Source organism: Anser cygnoides, chromosome 1, assembly GCF_040182565.1.
Source record: "Anser cygnoides isolate HZ-2024a breed goose chromosome 1, Taihu_goose_T2T_genome, whole genome shotgun sequence".
NCBI lineage: Eukaryota > Metazoa > Chordata > Aves > Anseriformes > Anatidae > Anser > Anser cygnoides.
The window spans coordinates 105,584,313-105,607,325 of record NC_089873.1 but is presented as its reverse complement, the minus strand read 5'-3'; the positions used below and the strand labels follow the sequence as shown (position 1 = coordinate 105,607,325).

The following is a 23,013-nucleotide window of genomic DNA, read 5'->3' as shown; positions in this document are numbered from 1 at the left end:
GGCTGCTCTTCGCCCCCGTACCCCCGGGGCCGCTCTGGATGCCGGGCAGCAGGCGTCCTTAAAATATAATCTGCCCGGTAACAATCAGCGCGCAGCAGCGAGAGCCCCAGAGCTATTGGCTATGCAAATAGAGGGAGGGGAAGCGGCGCCCCAAACTCCGCACTCACACTTTTAAGGCGGTATTTCCCCCCCCCCCCCCATCCCCTCCCTTCCCCTCCCCTCCAGTCCACCTCCGGGGGGGCGGCCGGCGGCCCCCGGCAGCGTGCTACCCGCATGCACGTCGGGGCCGCCCCCGAGCAGCTCTTTCCCCCTCGGGAGCCCCCAGCCCGGCGGGGGCTGCCGCAGAGACCTCACAAAGTTGACGCGTTTTTCCAGCCGGCTGCTTTGCCCGGAGGTAGGCGAGGGAGCAGAGCGAGCAGCGCCGGGCCGGGGCAGGGGGCTCCCACCGGGGGCAGCGGGGCTGCAGCCGCGGGCGCCGACGGCGCGGCCCGGGCAGCGCCTTGCCGGGGGGCGGGGGGGGAGCCCCCGGTGCGGGGCTCCCGCTGCCCCCAGCCGGCCCCCGGACCCCCCCGCGCCGTTTCCTAGAAAGTTGCGGCCGTGCGCTGCTGAAGCACTTCGCCTGCTCGCGAGGCGTGCAGACCGGAGGAAGTGGCGGTGGGATTGTTGCTAGATTGCACCCTGAAAGCATTGCCGAGCGCTCACCCCTCCAGCACCCGCGGCATATCTTACTTTATTTTATTTGCTTTTTTTTTCTTTTTTTTTTAAATATTTTTTCTTTTTTTTTTCTCTTTTTTTTTTTTCGGGTTTGCTCTTAGGCTGGAGCTAGCAGGGAGCTCTGCACGCCCCCCCGCTCAGATTAAAGGGGGGTAACGGAGGAGGGGGGGGGGGGGGAGCGGGTCAAGGGCTCGAGGTGGGGGACACCGGACGTGCGTGTGGCGCTCCGCCAAGCAGGGGCATTTCGTCCTTAGCCCTCGCAACCCCGGTGGGTGCAGAGGGGGAGCCCGTAAGTCCCTTGCGGCCAGAAAAGGGGGGGGGGGGGGGGGAATAGACGAAAGGCAGGCTCCCGCGGGAGGAAAAGTGCGGAGCGGATTTCGTTCGGTCGCTGTAAGGGAGAAAAAAGAGAAGCTGTCATTTGTGTGTGTGTGTCCCTATACGAGGGCCTCCTGGTTCCTTGTTAGCTTATAGAGAGGAAAAAAAAAAAAAAAAACCGCGTTTGATGTTACGTCTGACCAGCTGCTGTTCTCCATAATAACAAGAGAGAGAACTGCCTGCCCTGGCGAGTTGCGTCACTTTGCTTCAACTTTAGGCTAGAAATCAAGAGAGAGGGAGAGACGAGTTTCAAGGGAGGCAGGATCGAGCTGGAAAGCCCTGCCGTCTTCCTCCCACCCACCTACCCCTCCTCCTTTACCCCTCTCCTTTCCCCACCCCCTTCCCCCCCCCCCCAAAAAAAAAAAAAAAAAAAAAAACTTTTCCATCAGAGAAAGAGGGAGATCTCTTTGGAAACATGGAGCTGCTGTGCTGCGAGGTGGATCCCGTGAGGAGAGCTCTGCCTGACCCAAACTTGCTCTACGACGACCGCGTTTTGCACAACTTACTAACCATCGAGGAGAGGTATCTGCCCCAGTGCTCCTACTTCAAGTGCGTCCAGAAGGACATCCAGCCCTTCATGAGGAGGATGGTGGCCACTTGGATGCTGGAGGTTCGTATTTGCTGGCCACCCCGGCCCCTCCGAGCCCCCTGCCCACGGGGGGCCGGGGCGCAGCGCCCCTGCCTCACCGCCCCTCTCCTCCTGCAGCCCCTCGCCCCCCCGGTCACCGTGGGTTTGGGGTTGTTTTTTTTTTGTGTGTGTGTGTGGGGGGGTTCTTTTTCTTTTTTTTTTTTCCTTCTTTTTTCTTCTTTCCTCGGTGCGGTGGGGGAAGGGGCGCGGGGAGCATCTCGCAGCCCGCCCTGGCAGTCGCCCTCCCGGGGGGCTGCCGCTTCTGCAAAGCGGGGTGCAGCGAGGGGAGGAAGTGGGGGGGAGCTGGGCAAGTCATTTGCAAGTAAAAAGAAAAGAAAAGCCGCCTCCGGCTGCAGGGCGGCTGGAGCGCCTGAGATTGAGGCTTTTCTGGGAAAGGGAGCTGCGCCCGGGGCAGGGCGAGGGGTGGGGGGTGACCGGTGCCCCCCACGTTTTGCCCAGCGAGGATTTCATGCCCACGTATGCAGTGGTTAGGACGTGCCTTTTTTCGCCATGTTGAGCTGCGTGCAACTGCTCGGAGGCGCTGAGCCCGTCTTCACCCTCCTTTCCAAGAAGGGGCTCGGGGGGGGGGGGCCCGCCGCTGCACCCCCGCCCCCCCAGATGCAGGCGGGGGCTGCAGGGAAGCCCGAGCAGGCGGCGGACACCCCCTGCACCCCGATCCTTAGCGCGGGGCGGCAGCGGGCCCGCAGCCCCGCAGGCTTGACTGCCTTGCCCTAGCCCCTACCATCATCATTTGTCCCCTTCGGATCTCCTTTGGGGGGGACTTTTTCCAGACAACCCCCCCCGGGTTGGAAAGAGCAGACCCTCCGCTTGATTTTCATGTGCGATTTGTGCGTTTTCTCCGCACCTCCGATTTTTGGTAAATTTTTGAAATAATTTTCTCGCTCGCTCCTGCTTTAAGGATTCAGGCTGCTCGGGCTCTCCCCACCCCACCTCGCCCTCGCTGTGTCTCCCGTCCTTCCCCCCCGCACTGGATCGGGGGCGCAGGGCTGGGGGATGCCCCCCGGGGGAATTTTTGCAATTGTCGGAAACGATAGGGGACCGCCCCGGGATGTCACCGGCACCAAAACCGGGACCCCCAGGGGCGTTTTGATATTTTTATCGATTTTTTGAAAATATGACGAAATCAAAAAAAAAAAAAAGAAGAATTGGGTCGCAAAAAAAAAAAAAAAGTCGGAGGCTGCTCATTGCTGCTGGATGGGGCTTTTCGGCTCTCCCACACAGTGTCTTGAATTCATTTCTTACTGAATGAACTAAAGGAATGTGAAAGCCGATTGACAGCCTTCCCAGCCTCTCCAGAGATCTCCCCCTCCCCCAAAATTTAGCTCCCCGGGAAACAAAAATAGCAGGAGCTGCAGCGCAGAGGCAGTGGTGTGTTTTGTGGGGTCACTCATTTATTCATTTTTTTCCTTCTTGTCTCTTTCTCTGCCCCCCACCCTCCCATCCTCCCCTCCCCATGCTCCTTGCTTGCAGGTCTGTGAAGAGCAGAAGTGTGAAGAAGAAGTTTTCCCTCTGGCAATGAATTACTTGGACAGATTCTTAGCTGTGGTGCCCACTCGAAAGTGCCATCTGCAACTGCTGGGGGCAGTGTGCATGTTCCTGGCCTCCAAGCTGAAAGAGACAATCCCCCTCACAGCAGAGAAGCTGTGCATATATACGGACAATTCCATCAAACCCCAAGAGCTGCTGGTAAGCAGCCCCCTTCCACCTTCAGCACACCCATCCTCTGCATCAGCTCTCGCGCTGACAGCCGTCCCCTTCCCTCTCCCTCTCTTCCACAGCCGGCCACCACTTTTGCCACCCCAGCCCCCCCCACGCTCCCCCCTTTTTAAAATCATGCTTTTCACTTTTTTTTTTTTTTTTTTTCCATTCCACGCGCTCTCCTGAATTGTCAAAAGTGCTTAGAGACACCCGTGTGATGGAGAGGGGCCGCCCCAAACCTGCGAGCGCACCGTGCCCCCGGGCTGGGGGCTGCCGGCGGTGGCGGCGGGGGTCCCTGCCTCCCCTCCCGCAGCTTCTGCCCCCCCACCTCCCGCACCCCCCCGTGCAATTCCCTGGGGCTGCCCGGCTGCTGCTGCTGCTGCTCCCGCATTTCCCTGGGGGAGCCCCGGCCCCACGCGTGTGCTTGCCCCGCGGCGGGGGCGCTGCTGCGGGCGGCCCGGCGCGGCTCGGCTCGGCTCGGCACGGCGCTGCGGCTCCACCTGGTGGCAGACACGCGGCGCCGGGCATGACTTCACCCCTTGAACCGCTGCCAGGCGGCCCCAGGGAGGGAGCGGGGAGGGAGAGAAAGGGGGGGCGCAGCCGGATTTGGGGCCCCGTGGCCACCCTCGCCCGGCCCTGCAGCGGCGGGGCGCTGCGCTTAGCGGCAAGGCTTGCTCAGCTGCAAGCGGCGGGGTGCCGGTGTGCAATTCGGGGTGCCAGGTGCCGCGCGGCTGATGAGCGGTGGGTTCGGGCGCTGCGCTTGTGGTCCTGGGAGGCGGTGGGTTGGTTCGTGCGGGGCTGGTGGCCAGGAGGTTCTCGGCAAGGCAGGTGGTGGGGTGGGAGTTCGACCCACGAGTGGAAGGGTCTCGGCGCTGGGGAGTTCAAACCGGACACTGGGAAAGCAGAAACAAAAAGAATCACGATTATTCAGGGGAATACTTAATATTTGCAGAGTGGCATAGAGCGGGAGTTTGGAGCAGATGATCTCGGAGGTCTTCTCCAAGTGTAAAGACTCTTTTCAGCCTGTCAGTGGGATGCACGCTCAGCCCGGTAGCTTTGTTCTCACAGACCCTGGTGGATGTGCATAGCGAGCTGAATCCCACGAGAATTTCTCCTATGAATCACTGGGTGAAGCCAGTGGGAATTCCCCCTGGGGAGGGGCCAGGAGCTCGTGCTTCTGCAGAATAAAGAGCTCTGCGCTGCAAACCCTGCCACGGCTGTCACAGGCATTAGGTGTCCCACTGGTGGCACTGGCTGTTACGGGAAGTGCCGTGGACCCCGTGCAAGAAGAGGGAGAACAATGTGCCTCCCTCTTCATGTCATGTCCTTTTAAGCTTGCGTTCCCTCTACCCAGTCTTCCAGATCGCACCGTTATGCGCTTTTCTGGATGAGAATCTGGTGTGTTGGGAAGATCGGACCTTAGTTAACGTAATTGCCATTTTGTTAGAACATCTTAATTTTTTTTTGGGGGGGGGGGGGGAAAGAAAAGAAACATCTGTTTTTTGGGCCCTGTAGGGGTAGGTACGTGAATGTGAGATTTCCAAGCTATGGAGGGCTCTGTCATAATCCAGTCGGAATGTCTGTAGGAAAGTAACTTGCTGTTAGAGCAGACATCTATTCAGAGAAACGACTGCAGAAATGGCGTTGTGGGGTCCATGTTTATGGTTTCTCAGCAACGCTGGTTGACGTTTCCTCGGCTGCAAAATTAAAGGACGTTTTTTTCAACTTGCCAGCTCTACAAACTTAGCTGGGGCTTCCCGCCACGCTGGGCTCCATCAGGCTAACGCATCATCAGGACTCAAGAATCAGTGCATGGAATTTAGTTAATAGCTAATGGTTGATGCATGAGACAGAAATGAGTCCAAGGCCTGAGTTTTGTCTGCTCTGCGGGGCACTGTAAGGTATTCAAAACTCATTTTAAACGTTTAAGCATGCAAACCTAGCCCCACGGTCAGATCTGTTGATGAGGTACCGTTCATGTTTGTCATCACATTGCAGGGAATGGCCAGTAGTTACATAGGCGCCCGAGTTTTCCTTTGATTTCAGTGGGAGTTTTGGGCGTGCAAAGAATGTGGGACTGGATCCTACATGATTTATTGGCATATAATTTACACAGGCTACTTCTTGGCTGTGTTATGTGCATTTCCTTTCTGCAAAGCCTGTCTTAGAGTAGTTTAAGCACCATCAGATTTATCTGCAGGAGCTTTTGAATGCAGTTTTGGAGAGAGTGCCATCAAATGAACTTCCCCTGTTTTGAAAAAGAATGTATATCTAGGTTATTTTTGTGCGTGGTTATCTCGAGGGCTTTAAATGGCTATAAAGTAAGGACTATAGCCATTTAAAAGAAGTTACTAGGAAAGGACCACAATGACCTTGGCAATATCTAATTGCAGGCTAAACTTTCTGGGTGGGCATTGAGCACTGGATACAAAAAAAGTAAAATCTTGGCAGGAGCTGCCAGGTCTCATTATTTTCAGCAGCGCTTGACATTTCCAGTGGTTTAAAAAAAAAAAAAAAGAATAAAAAGAAAAAAAGCCAACAACTTCAAAGCAGTAGGGGCATACTGAAAAAAATTGTTTGATCAAAACCAATTTAGCAGTGATATAATTACAATCAGATAAATAAGTGAAGTGTTTTCTTCAGACGTGCTTATGGCTTTTCTTCTCTTCTTCCCCCCACAACCTCTTGCAGGAATGGGAGCTGGTGGTGCTGGGGAAGTTGAAGTGGAACCTTGCAGCAGTCACCCCGCATGACTTCATTGAACACATTCTACGGAAGCTGCCTCTACCTAAAGACAAGTTGCTTTTGATCCGGAAGCATGCACAAACGTTCATCGCCCTTTGTGCCACAGGTAGGCCAAGGTGCCCTGGGTACGTCTGCTTGAGATGCGATGGGAAGATTAGTCACTGGTGGCATGAAAGCTTTTCATCCCCTCCGTCCTTAGTACGGTGTGGGAAGAGCTGTTCAAGCCAGTGGGACTTTTGCAAAAGGTGTTGCGCATCAGGTCCTCATACTGTGCATCAGCGGTATTCTTGTAAAGCACTTGCAGTCTTGTTCCTACGAACACACATGGTGTTTTTGCTGTAAAGCCAGTAAGGCTGAACACAGTTGATTTTCTACTTTGCCTCATTCAGTAATGTTTTTAAAGAGACACAGGTCATTTGTATGAACAGATATGGGATAGCCAAAATACTAGAAGCTGTAACAGCACGTTAGCCCAAAATGAATGTTGTATGTTGTAAAATGTTGTTAACAGGACACTGGTTAGCCAGTGAGATAGAGATTGTATTTTAACATGTATGTGATCCTACTACATTACTGGAGCATAGGGAATAACAATTTAAAAAAGTAATTACTTTTTTAAAAAAACATTTGGATTCTTTCTCTTAACTTGACTCCAGGCAAGCAGTGAAACTACTCCCTTTTGTAGGGAACCATTATGCTTCCCTTTTGTCATATTTTTGACTGAATACAGTTTCTGAAGGCTTAGATAAGAAAAATGGCTCTGAAGGAATAGAAGCTTTTAATATATATGTAAAATGCTATTGTTGTTATTTTCTGGTGACTTTTAAAGGCTAAGTGTACTTTAATTTTCATTCCAAGGATTAGCAGTTAGACCATTTTATAGGAGCTAGACCTAAAGCAGATGAGCAGCATGCCATGTTTTACAGAGGTATTTCAAAGTAGTATATGGTTTAACATTTTGACTCTCTACTGTTTGATATACCTAACTCTTTGTGATGGGATCTGTTCATTGTGAGAACTGTTTCCCCCCGTGTGTTTGCAGAGGCAAAAGGAAAATCAGATGCAGCTTTTGGGTAATACAAGTGTATGACTGTTTACTGCCATTTCTGCTTCTCAATGTTTGAGACTGTTCTTACAATGTAGGTCAGTTTTTGCTACCTCAGTAGATCTGTTTTAGAGAATGCTTATATGGACTTCCTGAGGGTAATTAACTTTTTGGTTACCAAGATGCTGAAGCTTTTCCTTCTTTTCCCACTGCTGTGTGATCCTTTTAAGGCAAAAGGCCACAGAGCTCAACAGAAATATTGCTTAGTGCCTGCAGGATCACTCTTGGTAATCCATCAGATATTTCTGGTCTAATTAGTAACTTATTTTAGTACATCAGCTATATATTGGGTTTGCATTTTCCCCCTATCTAGGGTTCGTTAACACTGCTCTTTTCTTCTGCAAAAGGTGGTCTTTTCAGGGGTCAAAATTATTAGGATCATCATAACATCAGCCGTCACTCTCCCAACATATTTGTATGTTGTCTTCTATACCAGCCCAGTTTTCCCTCTTCCATTGTTTTCACTTCCTAAAACAGTGTTTTGTTTTGTTTTAAGAGGACATTGCCTTGAGTAACGTAGATTCCATTATGATTTAACTTTTCAGATTCTAGTCTGTAATCCTTTGCCCGTGAAGTTTTCCAAGTAACCATACCATTGTAGGAGTGCGGGCCATGAAGGAGTTTCCAAAGGCCATGGCTTCTTTTCATTCTTTGTCCTTGAGTTCCTTGATGGTTGGTTCCATGCTTTACTAGTCCATTTACTGAGCTCCAGAACAGCATTCTCTTTCTGACCCTTGGTCCAGCCATGCACTTGGCCGGTGTTTCCCCTGTGATCTGCTTCTCATGGTATCAAATGCATGAACTGAAGTCCTCTAGAGTTTAAAGAAGCAACAAGTCAGAGTTTCCTTTTTTGCATGTGAAAGATGTAGGTATGGAGCTTCCCGGAAGAGAGGGCACCATGGCACTGGCTGCAGTTTTTCTTTTCTTCACGCCCCGTTTTCCACAAATTGCTGTGGTGACATTTACTTCTGAGGCGGACCCACAGCCCACTACAGCTTCAAAAGCAGATACCTTAACCAAGCCCCTTTTCCCAGTTTTCTACCTTATCCTCAATTTACTAGCAAGCTTCAACACTATTATTTGCATTATGGAAATGTCATGTTATTATTGCTTTATTTCCCTTTCACTACCACTCTTCTCAAAGCAATTCTTAGCCTCCTCTGTGAAAAAATCCCCTTCTCATCAAACTTCCTTCCAAATCCAGTTGTCATTTCCTTTTCTTGTCTTATTTGTTGCAGAGCTCTCTTCATCAGCCGCTGCATTTCTTCTTTCCCTTTCTCCCTCAAAGCTTCTGCTCTCGGCCAGCTTGGGTTAAGCCTGTTGTTTCATTTCCCCATTTGCCTTCTTTCAGCTAGATGACCTCCTTTGACATGTGGATGCCTCTTCCTTGCTCCCTCCGTGCATGTGTTTAGCCCAGTTTTGGCTCTTCAGTGTTACCAGACTTGACCTTGCTGGCTGGCTAATGGCTTTAGTCTTGGGCATGGCAATGTCTCTCCTTTTACTTCCTGATTTATCTCAATGTTGCTTTACTCTGCTCTCAAGTACTTTTTCTTCTTTAACCTGTCATGCAAAGTCTGACATATTTTGATCTTTTCTCCCCTACCTTGACTTCGTCACCTACTGCTCCGTTTTGGTTTCAGCAAAAGCTTTATACCAGAAATTCCCAAGTGTTCCCTGCCTTTGCAGAGCCAGCTGTGGTCTCAGTCCTGTGAGACTTCATGTCAGCAAACAGAGGTGGAAGCAACCATTAACAGTTCTGGGAAGGGGCACTGATGGGTTGCTGGGTTGAGCTGGAAGTTTAGGATCACTTTAACATTGATTTCTAGTCTGATTTCTGTTTGAATACTACACAAAAGGAGAAGACACTCAGTTCTTTTGTATTCTTAGTCATGTTTTATCATTTTGGTGCTCTCTGTCTGTCTTTATTTCAAGCCCAGTTTCTGAAACAGGCTGCATGAATATAAATCCACAGCCTCTCCCCCGTCATTGTAGTGAGTAATGATTCACATGAGCATGACTGAAACTGGAACATATCCCTCCTTGCTTTTGGTTCCATCTGAACTTATTACTTCTAAGCAAGACAGAAGCTTACTCCTTGAACAAGAAGTTTTCTCTTTTCCCTGCCCTGCACTTGTAACACTTTCTGAAGCCTCGTTCTCCACCAGAAGGATCTGAAAGTGGAGCCACCCTCAGCCCAGCTCTGCCTGTACTTGCAGAGCTGTGGCTGTGTACACAGGGTACTGGCAAGTGAGCAGAGCACAATCTCTTCTTGACTGGGAATTGCCTGTGCATAGGACAGCTTTCTTCAAGCTGCCTCGCTCACTGCACGATAACACCGTATAGACTGATATGTGCTGACATACCCTCGTCTTTCACAGTGTCATTTGTTTTCTTACCCTGCTGGTGGCTACCTATGTGAGCTAAACTCTTCCTCAGGAGCCCTGTGAATTTTAAAGGCACTAAAAGGTTAGTGCAGCAAGACTCCCTGCCCTTACAATATAGCTTGTTAAAACTGATGCTTACCTCTTTTTCAGCCTGAGAGGATCCTGTTTATCTGCTTGCCCAAAAGAGACCATTCTTCTTTTGCTCTCTTAAGTCATTGTCAATTGCTGTTCTTACCCTACCTCCTGTCTGTTTGTTGCTTTTCACTATTTGTTTGTCCTGCAATGGGCTTACCTCTGTCTCTTCCATAGCACTCCACAGTTTGGAGATGTTTCTATGGGGTCATCCGTTTGCTTGTGTGTGTTGCTCTCCAAGCCATGGAGTCACTCCTGGAGGAGCAGGAAAATGCCCTGGCTGCAGAGCTGCATGCAGAACATGCCACGCTGCAGATGGAAGGAGGACCGTTCATTATTTCCTTGACTTCAGCTTGCCCTCCATTTCTTCTTCCAGGTTGTTCAGAGTTGCAGATGCTTGACTGCTTCCTTAAGTTATGCTCTCTTGTTGGAGGCTGTATGTGACACTGTTTTGGCACAGGGTGTATATATATACATATACTTGTCTCAGGACCTACGAAAGAATGGGTTTTGAGGGAGGAGAGGCTGTGCAAACCAGGATTCAGTAAGAGGAGCTGTGCTTCTCTGGGCAGAAGCAGTAATGGAGAGACTAATCCCAGGAGGTTCTCGGTGTTTTATTTAAGTGGCATGGAAAACTTGGAAGCAGAAAGCTTCGTGGACTTGCAGAGACAGAAAGCAACTGTGTAGATCCCTAGACTCAGTTGTTTGCACATTCTCTTTTGTGCTTCAGCTGAGTCCTCTGGCAGGTGAGATGTTACCATAACAAATACAATGCAGCATCTCATGACTGGTGGCTTTCAAAATCCGTGTCTAGAATGAGCCTAAGAAACAGGAGGAAAATTTCAGCTTTAAGTCAGTTTTGTACTGTGTGCCAAACCTCTGCCCACTGTTTCTGGGACATTAATCATCTACATTTGAAAGCTGAGAAAGCTTTTTTTTTTTTTTTGAACTTCTGGGCCAAATCTGGGATCCTTACTCAGACAGAAGTTCTGTGGAAGTCAGTGGGAGTGTTGTATGAGCAAAGACTGCACAGTGAGGCCTATAGCCATGCTGATCTAGAGGGTAACTACGCAGAATGCTGTGTAACACCAAGAGGCGTGTTTGGTCCTCAGGAGTCCTGCTGGGCAATGTGCTATGCATCCTTACCCTTTCAGGCAAAGTAAGACTTACTTGGCTATGTCCATGGGGAAGGCAAAGGTGTGCTATGCATTTTAGCCAGGACCTGTTCTTCACAGAGGGGGAAAAAAAAAAGTCCACAGAGGCTTTGTTAGATGCATTAATCTCATAGAAGGAAAATACGCGTTGTAAAGTGATGGTGGTTGCACAAATGCTTCTTGCATTACACGTGTCAGAAGAAAAAATAGTCCGCATGATTCTATTGCCAGACAAAAGAAGGCTTTTGCTTGTTCCTGGGAGAATATCAGTATAACAAGCTCTCCAGCAGAATGAGGCCGCAAGAGCCATCACAGCTCCATTAGCAAGTAGGCAGGGCCTGGGGAGTATTTCATATGAGCAGGCTCGCTCCTTAAGTTGTAGGACCCAACAAATCTGGAAAGATGAGGTGGAATGAAATTGAGGAAGAGAGCCTTTGCTGATACAAGCTAGTGTATTTCCTGGCTGTAAGATAAGTTGTCCTTCTTCCTACCAGCTTCACATCTGACCTTTTGGTGGTTCAAGTGCTAATATAATCCTGATCTTGATTAAGCTACCTTATTGAAATTGTAGAACAAATGGCAATAATAATCAGTACAAATAGTTGTTCAGAAATAGAGTTTATGATTTAATCTGCAGCTAATCAGTATGCTGAATCGAGTGCTTGTATACTTTTCTATGTAGAGTGTTCAACAAGTTTTTCTGTCTATACTTCACTCAGAAGGTTATGCGATAGCGTTAGCATTTAGGATACTTCAAAGTATAAAGTCCAATCTTTTTAGCCTTACTGTAGCCCAGGAACAGAATTAGGTGTCTTCCCTGCCACCTACTCAATGGATAGAAGCACTTACATCTGCATCCTATTTTACTTGATAGTTTTTTCTTTTGTCATTCTTGGCACTGGTATACCTTTTTTTTTTTTTTTGAAGTGCTAAGAAGTCAGTTGGTTTTGCTTTTAAAAGCAGAAATTGTTAACATTGGGAAAAATTGTTGTGTCGCAGAATTACAGGAGTAAGAGATAAAATGGACAGTGCAGTTAAAGCCAACTGGATTAACACATGAACACAGGAAATGCATTGGATCAAAACAGGCAAGAATTAAATGCGTGACTTACATTGTTTCCCTTACAACTTTATTTTAAACTTACCTCCTAAAATAAAGATCCATGCTTGTCCTCATAGTAAAATCATTGGCTGTGTGAAGTTTGACGCTGAATGAAATTGGGCTGTTAAATTTTGATAAGCATTTAAATAGCAATTTATAAACTGATGTTGTTGAGGGTCATTCTTGTGTTCTCCTGATGAAGATAACATTCCTTTTTTTCCTCCCCCTGTGATGCGCCCCCTGAGAAGCGTTGCTTTCCTCTAGGCAGCGCTTTCCAATTCTGCATTTGCAGGTCTGCAAACAAACCTCTATCAAATCCTAGAGATGAAACCTGGCTGTCAAAATAGCAACCTGCAACCAGAACAGTAACAGGGATCATTGTGAGAAGGTGGAGTTCCCACCTGGCTTTGGCACACGGAGCACGTCCAGCCTGGGTGTTTGTCAGTGCTCTTTTCCTTCCGGCAGTTTTCCTTTATTGGCTGCGAGTTAGGGCTTCCCCTTGCAGGACCTCTCTGGGTTCCTGCCTCTCGTTCTCTCCTGCTTTAGTCTGACTGTCAACCTTTCATTTTCCTGGCTCAGAGGTAGTGAAGTCCACTGGATCTGCCTGCAGGAGTGAGCCAGCAAAATAGCTCAGCTGTAGTGTGCAGGGTCCTAGCACCTGACTGTTGGTCACATTTGCTGCACGTGCAGAAAAATGATCTTGGCATGTGCATACATTCCTGCCCTGGCTGTCAGTTCTAGCTTGGGTGCAGAGTACGCTGTCTGAAAGAAGAGTGCTGATTGTCCTCAGTACCCTGAATTTGCTCTGGTTGTCTGGTCCAGAGGTGGCTGTGTTTCAAATGGCACTTTCTTGTATTTGCTTTTTTTTTTTTTTTTTTTTCCTCCAGTACTGAAGTTACCTGTAGGAGTCAGTGGGATTGTGCAGGGTTGGTCCCAAGTTTTTAAGATCCTTTACGCAAAAAGGTGGCACGGAAATGGTGATGGAATTGTTCATGGCATTTATTGCCTGGGAATAGAAGGCAAAACAAGTCCTGCTTTCTAACAACCCATTTCTTTCATTGAAGTGTTTGCATGTTCTTATTCTCTTAGACTACGTGTTGTTGCGCTACCCCTCTGACTTTCGAGACTCTTTCGTACTTTGCTATGGAGTTGCATAAATCACAGCAAAGTTAAGAGTCAGAGCTGTGCCTTGAGTGCACGCTCTGGGTTCCCATTAACCAGGGTTGCACGTAGGTCCATAGCCATAGCCTTGCTTCAGGTGTACAGTGCTTTTTGTAAGGTTGCCCTTGTAATTCAGGGTTCATTGTCTCCAGCAAGAATTTAAAGTAAAAGTATATGTCTCAAATGTTTTAAATTCTCTCTCTTCCCCCTTTTATTTTGATTTTTTTTCTTAAATGTCAAGGCAAGCTTTTGACTTAAATCTGGGGGCAGTTTTGCCTATGAGTGAGGATGGCGAGTTTTGGCTGTTAACATGTGGGACGTGGGACAAGAGCTTATAATCGAGAAATCATATATAGAAAACTTGTTTCAAATTTCTTGATGGAATGTAAGAGACTCGGAGGGGGGTTCTGCATCCCCTCAGATATGGTGTTTAATATTTATGCTTTCATTGCACCTTGACAAACACTTCACGTAGTTATTGCTTTGCTTGAATATGGAAATATGTTAATTACAGCCTTTATTCCGCTGCCTGCTCTTTTCCTCAGCCTTTTCTATTCAACCCTCTAGGTGGCCCAGCACAATGTGGCTTCTTTTCTTTCAATGAGCTCTTTCCACACTAATAGGGTCCAGGGTGATGTGGAGAACCATGTGCACAAAATTGGTGCACCACCCCCCATCCCTTTGTGGGCATGTCAGGTTAAATTCATATCAGCAGGAGGGTCACTGCCATGATTTTCAATAGCGCGAGATGAGGTGATGACTTCAGACAATGGCGCCACACTCTCCAGTTGGAGACACTTGCCTCACCAGTTGCAGTAGTTAATTAATATGCTAAAAATAGGAGCCAGTGATACAAATCACTGCCTGTTGTACAACAAAGACTGGGCATGTGTAGCTTTGATAGCCAAGTTTATGGTGCTTGTTATGGAGGGAAGTTAGTTTAGAGCTAGAGGCAATGTAAGACTTTCTGGATGCTGAGCTTTAGTCACTCTGGGCCTCTGGCCATTCGCTCGCTGTCTCATTTGCATTATGAATGACATTAAGGGAACTAACAAGGTTATTGGGCATAGAAACGTTCTCATGTGACCCCACGTGGAAGCAGACCTACAGCAGTGCTAGTTGGCAGGGGCACTGTGGCTCTTTATTCAGCTTCCTAGGAAGACGGTTTCTGGGAGTACATAACTTGTAGGTATAAAATCAACCACGAGAAGACCGGCATTCGAATAATGTGGAGGTCCTGATGTAAGCCCCGAGGAGGCAAGGAAGTTCAGAGGGGAGGCTGAATGCGTGTTGTTCGCTCAGCTCATCGAGCCTGGGCTGTGATGAGTGTTGGGTGCGAGACGTAGGAGCTCCCTGTTGATGTGATCTCCTCTGCTGGCCACTGGGAGCTGGGGGAAGCTACTCCGTGAGGACACTTGTGAGGCATGGGTCCACCTGGGCCGCCAAGGGGATCTGTTTCTCCCAGCTGTAGGCACAACGGGTGGGAGCAGAGGCCTCTTGTTCTTACCCACTGCATTGTAGCTTCTGTATGGACTGCCCAGACTTTGTTAAGAGTTACCTTTTTCCAAAAGATAACCACGTCTTCCCAAAAAATTGTGGCAAGGAGAGGTGAATTATGGAAAATCCATGGCCACTGGTAGGTCTCTAGTTCCCATGCATAATTAGGACACAGTTTGGTATGTCCAAAAACCAAATGCTGGAGTTACATCCCAGCTTATGGCCACATTAGTCAGTTGCAGCATCGTTCATGCCACCATAAGCACACGGGGTTTGCACTTGCCGTATTTCTTGTCTTCTTCATTTTATGCTCACATATGCTTCAGCAGGCATTGTTCCACAGCCTGCTTAGTCCCCTGTGGTATCACCCAGGAGCACTGTTAGTTCCCGTGGCTTTGTGCTGTAAATGGAGGTGAAACATGCTGAAGTCAAAGGGCCTGAACTCCTTGTTCCCAATTGAGGAGAGTTCCTAGCAGAGCTAAACCCAAGCAATTGCAGTGTGTACAAGGGTAGAAACAGATACGTGGAGACGCATCCTTCTTTAATTCATCCATTTCTACAGAAATTAGTGGGGTTGCTCATGAGTTGCTGTGTGGGAACAAATTTTTGGGATGCTAAGTCTGTTCCATAAATGTTGTTCGAATATTTTAAAATGTTACAAACATTTGTTACTTGCTCCATGGACTGGGAGAAGACTCTGGACAGTAATTAAAGCACATAAACATTTACAAGCTTTACAAAAACGCCTCTTTATTGGAGTCCTGGAACTGTTCCTGGTTTTCATGTTGGACTTTGTAAACTGGTGGCCCGTGCTTCTTCCACGGAGCTGCTAGCTACCGGATCAGTCCACAGGAATGAGCTACAGCAACTGTCACCCAGAGCTGAGTCCTGGGGCTCCCAGTAGGTAGCAGTGAGTAAGAAAAGAGGCAGCATGGCACAAAACAAGGGCCATTTTGAACATCCGTTTTCAAGCAGGATGAAAGAAGAAATGGTGAGTTCTGGTTAAAATCCCACTGTGTTTATGGCCTGCTCTCAAGGTCTGGCCCAGTAATAACCACAACAGCGGGCAGAGGCACTGAGGATAGCACAGGCTCCTGCTGAGAGTGCAGGGTAGCACTGTTTGTTCTCCCTGGTCACCCACTTACAGGCTGGGTGGGGCTCTCCCTTGCAGTATAAATTTACATGAGGTAAATGTGAAAGATTGATTTTGATGGTGGAAGTGTAATTCCTTTTACATTGGTGGCGTCATTTGTGATGCATGCTGAGATCAGCATTTACTAGGCAATGTCCAGCACTGGCAAGCAGGGGGGTCAAGACTTTCCCGATGACTTAGTTGTTAATTTGGGCACTATTATGATTTCCAAGGCCATTTGCTTTCTTATACGTACAGTGGGTTACTACTACAGTAGTGTAAAATTATTATTTTTATAATAATAGCAGTCCACACTAATTGTTTTTGTCTGTGGCAATTTGCGCATTCAGAAGTGTTTGTCTGTGTGTGATGTCTGCTGAGCTTTCCTGAGACGAAGGACATGGGGACGTCAGTGGTGGGCAGTGATGGGCTTGCAAGTGGTCATCTCCCAGTGGCTCCATGAGACAGATAAGTCTGTGTGAGGGTTTCAGCTCCTCCCTTTTCTCTCCCCACTTCTAGCATTCCTCCTCCAGTCTGTATGGTTGAATGATACGACCAGAGTTCCAGCCTTAGGTGAATTCTGCATTCCTCTTGGATCCCGGGTACATATTACAGCCTGGAGAGGAACATGCCATCTTCAGACCTATTCCTGTGTCTGCTCTCTCAGCATCTGGGAGACTGAGAAAGAAACCTCTGTGTGTTTAAAACTTCTTCGGTTACACAAAAATCAGCAGGATTACAGAATTTGTGCTAGCTGAAGAGAGGAGACTTGGGATGCGCCCTTAACGGAAGGGCAGTTTTCTGTGATATGTCTGTATAAATAGAGTGAATATATTGATAGCATTTCTGTTATATTTTTATTGGGATTATTATTATTATTTTAAAATTTTGGGAAATACTTGGATTTTCTCTTCTTTCTCCTTCAGTCCGTACAATCGAAAAGTGATAGAGAAGGGTTTGATAATGAGTTACTGTTGAACCAAACAACTTGCAAATCAAGTTTCAGTTTAGGAAGATATTTGTAACCTAGAAAATCTGGGAATGGTGTTTAGTAAAGGAAATACAGGTTACCAAGCGTCTGTACAGTATGAAAAAGCATAAAGTAGCCTTGGAAAGGTCACAAGAGCATTCACTTTTATTTTCATTTCTCTCCTGATCTCCACGGATGTGTGAGAAGTTTTGAAATGCATTTTCAACCTGATTGTTAAAAAGTAGTAGTAATGACAAATGTGATCTTTGTTTTTTCTTTGATCACATAGCTATGGGCTGTAAGTGTTCTTGCTTACTAATTGCAAAGGTGTTGAACACAGAGCAGTAAAGATGAATTGTTAATTAAAATCTCTTTCCCGGACAGTTTGTTAAATGCTGGAATTAATTAAGTCTTTAAAAATTGACATGACTAAAAAAAATCCCAGTTCAGTCCTTTGTGATACCTTATTCCAGTTAGTTTTCTGATTGTACATAGAGCTCTAGTGTGACCAAGACCCAAATTTCTGACATAAATTACAGAAAGCCTCCCTCTTCTTTTTCCTTTTTTTTTGTAAACTAAGAAAAGACTATTAAAAATTGTCCAGGTTTACTTTATGCATCAGTGAGAATAAAAGACCAAGCTGCATTTCCATCTTAATTTGTAGATCTGTTACACCTCCTTTGACTACTTGTGATGAGTAGTGTGACTAATGAGCTCAGTCGGACCAAAAAGAGTGGCACTTTTCCCTTTCTTCTACTTCCCTGTTTTTTATTCTTGGGTGTGGTTTTTATGTTGATTGCCTCTGATGTTTTGCAGCTTTTCTGGTCCAGGCTTGGACTAATTCCCAGATCTGTTCTTGCAGATTTTAACTTTGCCATGTACCCACCGTCAATGATAGCAACTGGAAGTGTGGGAGCAGCCATCTGTGGCCTTCAGCTCGATGATGGGGACAGTTCACTCTCCGGTGACAGCCTAACAGACTTCCTGGCCAAGATCACAAGCACAGATGTGGTGAGTGTCCTGGATTCCTGTTCTTGTTTCACTTCTGAGAGCTCTGAGGTAAACTGGGCCATCCATCAAACGGGGTCTGATCCTGATAGCCTACCAGAGTGAATGGAGGGAATAGTTCCTGGAGAGAGCAGGTTGTAGGTGTGGACCCAGTGCCCTGGTGGAAGTGCTCTGGATGTCCAGAGTTCCTTGGCCTCCTGTGAATCGCTCTTCATTCGTGCTTTGTTCAGCAGCTGTGAGGGTAGAGCCTGCTCTGCCGTGGCTGGTCTGAGTGCTTGGACCCGCTCTGCCTACCGCGAATAATGCTCAGACTTGCTATAGGGGGGAAGCCACCTTGAGTGCCCTCCAGGCAATGGCATTGGAAGGCAGACGGCATCTCTGGTGGCATAAGGTAAACACAGGGACAGTGGTCCTGTGCTCCCAACCTTGAAACCGCTGGTCTGTCCCTCAATGAGCTATCTCCTAAAAATCCTTGACTTAAAGGAAGTGAATTCTGAGCTTATCTAATCCTCCAGCACTGGCAAAATAGGAGGCAAGTGCAACCCTGGCCATCTGGGTTTCTGTCTATAACCTCGCTAAGCGCTCCCCATGAAGGGAATTTCTTGTGTTGTCAGAAAATTCGGTTATCAGTAGGAGAGGTGAATCTGATGGCAGTTCAGTGGTTCCTGACGAGTGAGTTTAGCTTCTGGTGGGTACCTACGAAAAACCCAAACCAGGCAGCTCTGCTGGGCAGTCTGAGCAGAAAGCTGAGAGGACTGAAGGGAGTGTTCGGGGCACCTTTCTCCTAGGGGTTGTTCAGGGCACCTTTCCCTCCAGTTGTACTGCCGTGTTGGTGGGTGGCTGCGGGTAGACTGTATGCTGCGCTACAGGATAATCAGGAGCTTCACCTTCCGCTAAGCTGACAAGTTTTACCACAGTGAAATACACAGAAAAAGAAAGAAATTGAGCGAGACTTTATGAAATGCAGGCCACTAATAATGAGTTTTTACCATAAAAGTATCAATTTCCAATGTGTCAGCCTTAACATGTGTTAACCATAAATCGTTTTACTGCTTTTGCTTTGCAGAGTAAATACCCTGTGCAATTATTAGATCTGTGATACCATTGTCAAAAGAAGGTTTGTTTTTTTCCAACAAATGTTCTGAATTTTGGTTAAAAAGGAATAGTCCAGTTTGACAAAAAGGGAATTTCACAATTTCTTTTTTTGTTTCAATCAGATTGAGCTTAATTTTAAAGCTCATTTTTGGATCTGCCCATTTCTTTTGATTGGAAATGAGTTTTGCAAAGAAAAAGGAACATTTCCAATTCTGAACGCTTATAATGTCAAGTATCTGCGGAAATTTAATGAACACTCATTTCATTGTAAGTGAAAATTTCACACAGGTGATTTGCCATTTTGTGCCAGTTTCATAAGGTCACAGAAACAGTGCTGGTATATTGCAAGAAGCAGCAGGAACATACAAGAAAAATTGTATATAACAATTAAGACTAAATGGCTTGATGCGAGTAATTGCACAGTGCTCATTTGTACAGTTGTTCTATTTTAGCTTGAGTAAATCCATTACATTTACTTAATATATGTGGAAAACAAGAATTACCAGTTATTGATATTGGCAGTTATTGGCTGACTGAAATTTTCTCTTTGGATGTTTTTTGATTGGATGAAACACGGTAAGTTTTGGTGTTGTATCCAGCAAATGTCAGGGAGGACTCTAGACATCTAGATATCTAGATAGATGTAAGCGGGACATTAGAAACTGGACAGAGGAAGACCAGGACTTACGGGGATACTAAGATCTTGTTAACACAGGTGCTGCTTCTGGCCATACTTGTGAATGTCCCCATAATAAGGAAAACAGTTGGTGCTAGCCATTGAGAGCTTCTTGTATAATTATCAGTGGTCTTTATGCCATGGGATGTCTGAGGGGTTGATGCCCCACTGCCATGATTTTGTTTGCTGCACAGCAAAGCCATATGAATTTTGTTTCTTGGCTGAAGCTTCTGTTGAAGCTCCTTGGCTGCTGCTTATTTTCACGCTTGCTTTTGCTGATGGATGCCCACACAACTGTTTATGTCCCTGCTTCAAAACCCATCCTGGAACTGATTGAGCATAAAGAGGGAAGGATCATTTGTTGTTTTGGAGTTGGTGGGGGGAGTTGCTCAGTTTCTAAGAACAGCCTGTGCTGTCAGAGTCAGAGAGCTATACGGATGCAATCTTTCCATCACTAGACCACGTTCCCCATACTGGTGAGCTCCAGATAAACTTCTAATACTATCTCCGCTTGTTGGAGGGGAGATGCCAGGGTAGCCCTGCTGATGTGTTTCTCTCAGATGCATGTGGTGGGGTTTTGATCAACCATTGAGTAACTGGGCTTTGTCTTTCTGGAGATGGCAGGGAGCTGTTCAAGGTCATTCTTCATGTCTTCTAAGAGCTTCTCTTTGCAACCACAAGGATCTTTGTCCTTGCTCTTTTTCAGCATGGACAGGAGGTTTGGCTTGCAGAGACAACAGGCAGCTGACAATACTCAGGTGAGGGCAGGCAAGCTCAACATGTGGGCCACAAAGGCTGCATCACTGGGATCTGGCAACGTACTTGGCTGTACCTAGATTCCACAGTAACAGGGAAGAGAATTTACCACCCTCACCAGCTTTTTTTGCCATCAAAGAGGTTTGAGCATCACTTTATGATGCAGCCCTTGCTGCAGTAATCTGGTCCTTACTCACCTTTAGATTGGGTAATTTGCAGTTCATGCTGCATGGGGCGTATTTTGATAACGTTTAGAAACTCCAGTGAGGCTAGATGCAGCTGCTTGCTTGCCCAGTCAATTGTCATGGTAGGGATTAAGCTCACAGGTTTTCCTACTGCACCTCTCCGTGTGTTTTTTTTTTTTTTGGTTACTGGTGGTGCCTTGCTGTGAAGCCCTCCTTGAATCAGGATCCCAGCTGCCGTAGAAGCTGGCTCTTCCCATGCCCTGTTTGTGTACCGGGGGTGTCTGCAAAGGCTTGTAGAGACAAATGAAAAGTCACAGTAGGGTGTCCTTCTGGTGGAATTTTCTTTCTCCTTGGTTTGGTGGAGCCCCTGTTAATTAACTTTCAGAGAATGTTGCAAGGATATTACACAAGACCATGTTGGAGGGGGAATATATGGCTTTTTTTTTTTCTGTCTTGGGAGTTTTTTTCTGGATTCTCTTCATTTGATATTTATGGATATACATTTAAAGCACATTTTGTTTCTTATAGGAGATATTTGAACCTTTCTCAGGCTTCCCGATTCTTCTTAATGTAATGCCCTTTTGCAACATCTTGCAAATTGGGCAAACTTTATCTCTCATGCTGAATTTTTCTATCCTGATTGTTTCATTCTGAAAGAAAATACCTGCCAGAACAGTTTAGTAGTTCTAAAGTGTTTAGAAGAAAAAAGATGTTATTTGTCTCATTGAAAAATTCATCAGGCTTTTTCTTTGAAATTTAGCAGATGGCTTTTTGTCAGAAATGTGCTTTTTGCCATCCTGCTGAAAATCTTCCCAAATTTGGCTAAGCTTATATGCCTTTGGGAAAAAAAAAAAATCACTCTCCCCAAATAACAAAGAACTCTTAGCATTTTACTAGTCACATCCTCTCCAAGAGTCTGTCGGCACTGGGTAGAGACAAGCTTTCTTCTCTTTGCTCCTAGTCTCAGCCCACAGCAGCACAGACTTCTATGGAGACTCTCACTCGGCCTCCAAGTCAAAGCACACTCAGTACAAAAGGAGCTGCTGGATAATTTAGTCACTGAAAAAAATCAAGTCTTTGAAGAACTTAGATTGCTCTAATTTTTCAAGATACTTCCACGTGGCCAAACTTGGAGGATTCTCACTGTGGCTGAGCTGGCCCTAACTCAGAATCTGTCTCCTGCAAAATTTGAAGTCTCAGATCAACCAAACTTGGGCAAAATAGTGTATTTTTCATTAGCCAGGTATTTGGAAATATTTTGGTAGATATTTTTCCCATGACATTTTTGTTGGAATCAGGCCCTGAGCTGGAAAGTTTCATCCCACCTGTTAAAGCTTAAGGGAGCGATAAACAGCTGAAAATAGCTGAAAACAGGGTCTCAGAGAAGTATCAGGCAGTCTTAATAATAGGTAGTAATATCAGCCACAGCTGTAAAATGTATTGTTGGTAAAAATGTACTGGCTGGATTGTGTAAGAGTCACCCAAGGCTGTGTTAATGAAGAGTAAAGACTATTGTACTATATTTTATGCTGGCACTTAATTAAAGTTGAATGAAAAGCTTCAGTTCTCTCACTTCCTAACTTCTGATGCCTGAAAGCTGTTCCTGCAGCAACACAATTAATTCATCGTCACTGTATGAATGATTTTGTTTTCAAGGGGAGGTTAGGGAAGAGCAAGAATAGCTCGGAGATTTCAGGAGCATCATGCAGTGGAAAAGTGAGGTAACTTGCAGAGGTTACAGCTCTGCAGGGAAAAAGTCTGTGCCTTTGTGCCCCTTGTGCCTCCTCGTAGACCACAGAATACTGCACAGGGCTGGAGGAGAATCTTCCCGACGAGCAGGTCCTGAGGGCAGAGCATTGCAGAGTTCTGCTGCCCCACGAGGGGTGCCATGGTGTTTCCTATGGGGTCCCCTGTGTTGCAGTTGACCTCCTAGCTCAGCTTGTGAATAAAATGAACTTTCCTGCTGCTCAGCCCAGGAACTCTGAGGAATGCAGGGACATTTCCTGAACTAGCCATCCTGGATGCTTCCGATATTTGAAACTAGTTCTGAGTAGTTCAGGAGCAAAGAGGTGTCTTAAAAACCCACATCAGCAAATGGGGGTGGGGGAAGTGTTGAGAGAGAGAGATCACAGCGTGGAAGCACATAATGGGACATTTTCATGAACTTAAAGAAAAATGTCGCTATCTGAGGTAAAGCATATGAAAAATTTCAGCTTCAAAGTTGCAAGTGTATGAAAACATACTCTTGAGAATGATAATGAAATCCTGCTGTAACTAAGCTGCACTGAGCTTTTCTAAACTTTTACTGTTCTACAGAGATAATTTGAGGGTGCTATCTGTTTGCTAGGAAATAGCAGCATAAACCAAGAAGCTGAAATCAATGGAGTTATTTTAGATTTACACTGGTGTAACTGAGAGTGGAGTTTGGCATATAGTGCTGTAATGTTTTTAATGGGTGTTTCATTAAGAATTAGA

At 46.6% G+C, this 23,013-nt stretch overlaps 1 protein-coding gene across 1 annotated transcript in view; it reads left to right on the top strand.

The window, feature by feature from the left end:
* The first annotated feature begins 213 nt into the window (after positions 1-213).
* The window catches only part of CCND2 (cyclin D2), a 42,231-nt gene continuing 19,431 nt past the window's right edge, over positions 214-23,013 (top strand). The window contains exons 1-5 of the mRNA XM_066977338.1: positions 214-394; positions 1,479-1,699; positions 3,209-3,424; positions 6,128-6,287; positions 17,681-17,829. Coding sequence (XP_066833439.1) covers positions 274-394; positions 1,479-1,699; positions 3,209-3,424; positions 6,128-6,287; positions 17,681-17,829 — 867 coding nt within the window. The 5' untranslated portion in view covers positions 214-273. The remainder of the gene's footprint in view (positions 395-1,478; positions 1,700-3,208; positions 3,425-6,127; positions 6,288-17,680; positions 17,830-23,013) is intronic.